The sequence below is a fragment of the Populus trichocarpa genome, chromosome 4 (assembly GCF_000002775.5).
Source record: "Populus trichocarpa isolate Nisqually-1 chromosome 4, P.trichocarpa_v4.1, whole genome shotgun sequence".
NCBI lineage: Eukaryota > Viridiplantae > Streptophyta > Magnoliopsida > Malpighiales > Salicaceae > Populus > Populus trichocarpa.
Window position 1 is genome coordinate 458,055 of NC_037288.2, and position 7,560 is coordinate 465,614.

The 7,560-nt window shown below is 34.1% G+C and overlaps 1 protein-coding gene across 1 annotated transcript; it reads left to right on the forward strand.

Annotated features, from left to right (window-relative positions):
- The first annotated feature begins 4,163 nt into the window (after positions 1 to 4,163).
- LOC7479058 (probable WRKY transcription factor 31) lies at positions 4,164 to 6,814 on the forward strand. Its single transcript, XM_024600078.2, has 6 exons — positions 4,164 to 4,653; positions 4,751 to 4,852; positions 4,952 to 5,119; positions 5,234 to 5,629; positions 5,714 to 5,827; positions 5,936 to 6,814. The coding sequence occupies exons 1-6, from the start codon at positions 4,303 to 4,305 to the stop codon at positions 6,611 to 6,613; spliced, it is 1,809 nt and encodes a 602-aa protein (XP_024455846.2). The 5' UTR covers positions 4,164 to 4,302; the 3' UTR covers positions 6,614 to 6,814.
- The last annotated feature ends 746 nt before the right edge of the window (positions 6,815 to 7,560 follow it).

The window sequence follows — 7,560 nt, forward strand, 5'->3', positions numbered from 1 at the left end:
AAAAGTCACCGATCGAAAATTCATAGACATTGACAATTATACGTTGGATTAATTGTAAGTCAATCTGTATATATACAAAGACACTTCGATTTTTTTTTTATTTAGAATTTTAATTAGAACAAATTCGAAAAATAATCGCAAGGCAATATTCAATAAAAGTGCTCGATAAACGAAACACTGAAAGCCCAAAATAAGAAGAAGAAAAGTATTAATGATTAATTTATTAATTTTACTCTACGCAGAAGAACAAATGTTAAAAAGGCTCAAAATTAAAGGAAACAAAGTTAAAAAGAAGAAGAAGACGAGGCCTCCATGTCATTTCGAGTTCTCTAAAGGTTGTCTTTTCATTATTTTGAATCATCCTTGACTGTTTTACTCCAAGCAAGTGGACAGGTCGATATGGTCGGCATTTTCCCTCATGCTCGTTTGTACGTACGTAGTTAGGCACTGTATTTCAATCTTGGTTCACGCACACATATATCCCTCCTCCCCCACAAGACAGACGCCTTCTATTCTTTGTCTAACAATAAAGCTTGATCGAACTTAATTACACGAACCAAGCCCCAACTTTTCTCGATGTCTTTGAATAGAATCTCTCTTCTTTTTCGTGGCCGCTTTCCTCTTTTTCTTTGGGCGCAACCACAATTTTCTACCTAAATCAATGTCCTCGTTACATGCATGCAATCAGGATAAACTTTGATTCCCACTATTCAACGGGTTTCCATTCCAAGTCCAATTCACGAGTTTGGTAAAAAGGGAAGCTTTGGAGAGCAATATTTATAGGTTTTTTAGAGATCGATGTTAACCAAGGGGTCAATTGGTGGCCAACGTTTTCCCATGTTAATTAGTAATGTTTTAAAAGTGACATTGAAGTTTCTTTACTCTTGAAAACTCTAGTTAGTCAAGGCGAAGAATGGTAGATATTTAGGGTTTAGGATGTGCATGTACCATGTAAGCCAGCTGCCGTTGGCCACCATCGTTTTTGTCTTGTCTTGAACCTCACGAGCAAGATTTTCAAAAGGTACCATAAGTGAAGAGAAAGAGGAGTGCTAAAGCAATTGAACGTCATTAGATGTTGAAAACCCGTGTGCAATAAAAAGAAGAGAAAGCTTGGGTTAAGTAATAAGTCAAGAAATATGGCCAAGAGATGTATACATCTAGCAATGCAATGAAAGCAAACACGTATCTCCAAGAAAAAAAAAAAGAAAAAAGAGCTGCTAGCAAGGCTTTCAATAGATGCAGAAATTTGTACAGAAATTCTTCTATGGTCAAAACTTGAGGCTAGAAGAAACAATAGTGAGATCTTTAATAGATTTACCATTAGTGAATTGTGATATAGGATGTACTTGTTTGTTTTGGTATTATAACTTGTTTTTTAAATTGTTTTTTTGTTTGAAAAAAATTTTAATTTAATATTTTTTAATGATTTTGATGTATTGGTGTTAAAAATAAAATAAAATTTTTAAAAAATATTATTTTAATATATTTTTAATTTAAAATTATTTTTAAAAAATACATGAAAGAAATGTAAAAATTGAAAAAGTTGGGATGTCAAAACATGGAGATAACTAGGTAATAGCGGCACCTAGAAGACATAATTAGAAAAAGGAGTGGAGCTTAGACTAAGCTCCGCTGTTATATATATATATATATATATATATATACTTTCATCTTACGAAAGTAATTTGAATAAGTATTTACGTAATAAAGTAACCTACCGCAAATTTTATCATGATAATTTATTTTCTAAATCAATCTAATTGATTTGATCTACATAAATTAATTAATACGTGAATTTTAATGTGATTTATTTTACAAGTAATTAATGTTAAGTTTTTCATAAGAAGTTCTCATAATGAGCTCGTTTATAGTTTTAAAAATGGATTATTCATGGTTTTTTAAATGTTTACGTACCATATATATATATCATTGTAAGTGAATGAGGATCTATTATTAATTAAAACATTGGATTAGGGAAAATTGGAATGCATATGAAATCTCGATTAAACCCCATGTTCAATATTGTTAAATTATGTAATTATAGGACCAAGAGGTTTGCTTCCTCTATGGTCTCAGGTTCGAGCCCTGTGGTTACTCATATGATGGTCACTGCAGGCTTACATGGTCGTTAATTTCAGGGTCCGTGGGATTAGTCGAGGTGCACGCAAGCTGACCCGGACACCCACGTTAAACTAAAAAAAAAATTATGTAATTACTAATGATCAATATATAATTATATCTACGAGTTAATAAATTATATATTAACTAAGAATAATCACTTTTCTAGAAATCAAGTAACAAATCATTTTATGAACAAAAAAACTCGATCAAGTTACTCTCATTTAAACATAATTTTTTAAATAACATTTGATTACTATTTCCAAAAAAATGAAAAAGATGAAAACAATAAAAAATTCTTTTTTATATTTTTTATTTTAAAAATACATAATTTACTTTAAAACTAAATAAATTTATTTTATATTTTTAATCAAATACATTTTTTTCCCCTAGAAAATATTAAATTATCATTATAACATCTACCTATTTTTGTTTTTGTTTTTAAAACAAAACTATAATAAGATAAACATGTATGGTGGAGACTTGAGAGGTGTAAAAAGAGAAGCTTGAAAGAGAGAGAACTAAAAAGCCATAGCAAGTGACTCGGTCCCACCGGTAAACAAAGAACACAGTTACCGGGGAGCAGATCTAAAACGTGGGTGACTTCATGTAAGAATGGGACCCACCATTAGACTAGGCAACTGTCCAACCCGGTCCCCAGTCATAACCAAGCCTGGCCGTCAATCTCGTTGACTAGGCTTCTCCTGCTCTTACTTAATAAATAAAATATACAATATTTTAATTGGCTAATTGAATTTCCTCACGTGGAATACGCCGCACAATAAGGGGCGGTGGGATTCAGAAATATTTTATTTTTATTTTTATTTTTCTTTTTCCTTTTCTTTTCTTTTGATTTATGAAAGAGTCAAAAGTCTTTCTTGATGAAATGTAGACGAAACCTCACTATACAAATCTTGTCAACATTTTATAAATTTTGCTTCCATTCAACCCATGCCCAATTTTCATACCCGGATCCATATTTTAATTTTATTTTTTATTTAGTCATCATTATTGGTATTTTAATTTTCTTGGGATAATATTTATCAATAAATGGGTAGAAAACACGTTAACAGTTTAAATTTGCCGACATATAAGTTTACTAGGAATTTAGGGACGTTGAAGAGTCAATTTGTACTCCGTCTCTTTTATTGTGAGAGGGAGATGGAGACGAAGAAAAACGTATAAATCATAGATGGTTTTTCTAAAACCCACTTGACAGACTTATTAGAGACTTTTAAAAATAAATAAATAAAAGTTATAATTTTAGATAATATATACTCTAATATATACTAATTAATCAAATATTTTTAAAATTATAATTAAGATAAAATACAATTTCAAATTAATACACCTCAATATACTTTTGGCCATGGTTAGCATACTTGAAACCTATTTTTTAAAAAAAGAAAAATAATTAAAAAAGAAACGATCACTAAAAAAATATGAATAGCACCAAAAACATCAATTGCAAAGAGATGTGTGCCAAATGTTATTCTCGTGATCTCACCAATATTTGACAAATGCATGCAATTTTCTTTTAAAATAACAAGAAAAATCATAAATTCTAATCTTATTTTTTAGTTAAATTTTGCCATTAAAACCACAATAATTTATAGTATTCAAACTATAAAATTAATTTATAGTATAAATACCATAAAATCTCTCGCTAAAATCTATTTTTAACACTATAATTCTTTATTTTTTCAAATATTAGCATCAAGATATTATTAGAGGCCATGGCACAGATGGATTATCCACTTAATCTATATGGGTATCCATTAACAAATTAACCATTTCTTGCCAAGTCACTAAAAGTCTAAACATCATGCGGCAAGGCTCCTATAAGAATATGCCATTACTGCCAGCTGGAGAAGTCCTGACGCACCACCTGACGCAACCAATAAAAAATCCCATCGATTTCTAAATAAATCAAATTTCAATCCAAAAAATAAAAAAAAATAAACTAATTTGTTTTTTTAAAATATAAATAAATCTCTCTCCTTTTGGTCCACCCTTCCAACCCTTTTTATAGCCGAGCTCATTGCACCGGTAAAAGACTTCAAAGACTTTGCCCACAAAACACACACACAGACAGACACCTCTCTCTTTCTCTCAAGAAAATCTCTCTTCTTTTCTTGCATTTCTTCTTGTTACCTATTCTTTCACTCTTTCTTGCTTTCATTTATGGACAAAGGATGGGGTCTTACTCTTGCTTCTGATCCCGTTTCTGTCTTCTCTAGCAACAACAGCAACAACAGCCCGGTTGGCTCTTTTTTGAAGGTCAAAAGGGACTTCAGTTCTGATCATAACATGGCAGATTCTAGGAATATTAATAATAGTATGTTTCAGTTTCCGGTCAGTCTTTCTGCCGGCAAGGAAGAGGTATCATCTGCTGCTGCTCATGAAGTAGACTTCTTTAAGGAGATGATCAATAGGGTTGATGGCCATGATTCTAAATCCACAAGTGTTATTGTTAAGAAGGAGAATTCTCTTGCTGAAGTTGCTCCAAGGTCCAGTGCTGCTCTTGATGTAAATGTAAGAGAAATATATATATATATATTGAATTATGGCTTAATTATAGTTTTTCTACAAATAGAGATATTGATTTTTTTTTTTTGGTTTCTAAATATAGACTGGATTGCACCTTCTAACTGCTTACGCTAGAAGTGATCAATCAACTGTGGATGATGGAGTTTCATCTGACGCTGATGATAAGAGATCAAAGAATGTTGAGGTAATAATTAATTAACAAGATTAAAAAGAGGATCGATTTTGATTTATTTTTTATTTTTTGAAGATTTCCCACTTAAGGATTTTTTTGTATATGCTGCAGCTAGCACAATTGCAAGTGGAACTTCAAAAAATGAACGCAGAAAATCAAAGGTTGAAAGACATGCTTAGTCAAGTAACCAACAATTACAGTGCCTTACAAATGCATTTTGTAGCATTGATACAACAACAACAACGGAACCATGGAGTTGAAAGCGATAACAAACAGGAGGTGATTACTTTTCTGTAATTATTACAATTCCAAGCGTATGTTCTTGACATGATGATTGTATTACACACTATGCTGGTCCGAATAGCTTAAATTATTTGTTTTTCATGTGTTCAGACTGTGGATGCAAAATCTTCCGAGGAAAAGAAACATGAGATGGTGCCTAGACAATTCATGGATCTAGGACCTTCAGCTGAGACTGATGAGATATCCAATTCATCGTCCGAAGAGAGGACTCGTTCTGTAACACCTCAAAATCATTTCGAAGCAGCTTCGACGAAAAACAATGGTAAACTTGAGATGGTTCCACATGATCAAGAGAATTCTAGTTTCCGAGATGGAAAGAGAATTGGCGGAGACGAGAGTCCTGAATCAGAATCACAAGGCTGGAATCCTAACAAGGTTCAAAAGTTGAATCCTGCTAGTTCTGCCAACAAGGCTATTGAACAATCTGCCGAGGCAACCATGAGAAAAGCCCGTGTTTCGGTTCGTGCACGATCGGAGGCTCCCATGGTATGTAATAGCTAGACTTGTTCAAGATTTTCATTGAATTTTGAAATATTAGTGTGGAACTAATTAAAGTTTGATCAATTCCAGATTTCTGATGGCTGCCAATGGCGAAAGTACGGTCAGAAGATGGCGAAAGGAAATCCATGTCCGAGAGCTTATTATCGGTGCACCATGGCAGTTGGGTGTCCAGTTCGCAAACAAGTATGTTTTAGTCCATTTCCTGATTCTCACTTGAAATGATTTTGTGTCTATATTTTAAGAAAAATCATGGCTAAAACTAATGTGATTTAATTTGATGATCAATTGCAGGTTCAACGTTGCGCGGAGGATAAGACAATCTTGATCACAACTTATGAAGGCAATCACAACCACCCTCTACCTCCAGCTGCAATGACAATGGCGTCAACAACAACAGCAGCTGCAACTATGTTACTTTCAGGATCAATGTCAAGTGCAGATGGCATGATGAACCCAAATTTGCTAGCAAGAGCAATCCTCCCAGGTTGCTCATCAAGTATGGCAACGATTTCAGCTTCAGCTCCGTTCCCTACTGTAACATTGGACCTCACTCAAAATACAAACCCTCTACAATTCCAAAGACCTCCTACACAATTCCAAGTCCCTTTCCCAGGCCAACCCCAGAATTTCGCCTTAGTCACAGCTCCACAATTGCCTCAGGTTTTTGGTCAAGCCCTATACAACCAATCAAAATTCTCCGGTCTCCAATTGTCTCAAGATATAGGGTCATCACAATTAGGCCACCAAGCTCAACCCCAAATATTTCACCCAGGACAACAACCTTCCCTGTCTCATGACACATTGAGTGCTGCCACTGCCGCCATCACCGCTGATCCTAATTTCACTGCAGCACTTGCAGCTGCCATCAGCTCCATCATTGGTGGTGCTAACAGCAGCAGCAACACCACAACCAACACCAACAACAACAACAGCAATAGCAATGCCACCAACACAAGCAACAGAAATTAATTAGACATGTCTCTTATTAATTTTTTTGTTTCTTATGAACAGTTAATTAATTTCTTTCTTTTCTTTTTTTAATCCCCTTCTTTTTAAGGGGTGAGAATGAGGTTCAGATGTTCATATTTTTCTGTTCTTTTTTTTCTCGGTCTTTGTTGTGGGGGAGGGATAGAAATCAAGTAAAAACACAAAGCTTCATTCTTTTTGTCATTTCATGTTCAATAATCTGTTTCAGATTTTTCAGTGAAGAAGATGATCATCGATCAATACACAAAAAAATGATCAGCATAAGTTTCCCATCTTCCATTAATGATCAATGTCTTATCCATTAATTGCTCCCTTAATTTCTTTCTTGTTTTCATACCCCAATGACTTGTTTATTCATCAACCTTGAAAACAATGTGCGCAAGAAAACAAAAACAATAAATTACAAGTCAAGAAACCAACGAATAAGGTTTGAAGAGTAGCCATTTGCTGATCTAAGCAGTCAAGAACTACGGCTAGACCAAGAACAACTGTTTGACACGTAAAATGTTTGTGTTGTAAGACAGAAGGAAGGCTTAGCTAGGCTGCAAGAGTGGACTTTGAGGAGACTTCTAGGCAACCACAACATGTGGGGGGTGATGAATGAACGTATCAAAGTTGGATTGCGAAAGCTATCTTCCAGGGTCAAATTTGGACCAATGAAGAAAAGAAATAATGGGGGGATTTGGTAAGTTTCGTGGAGAGCGGTGAAGAGGGACTAATTTAATTGGATAAACTAGGATACGATTGTTGACTTTCCATGCAAAGTATCCCTCTTGATTGGTTCTCACTGACATCATGGCATGGTCATGTTGATTCAATCATGTGAATATATATTATATAAGGTTTTTACTTGTTCTTGGATAATTGAACGTGGAGCTTGGTGGGTCACAACCGTACCTCTTCAATCTATCCACCGTACATGGAAGGAC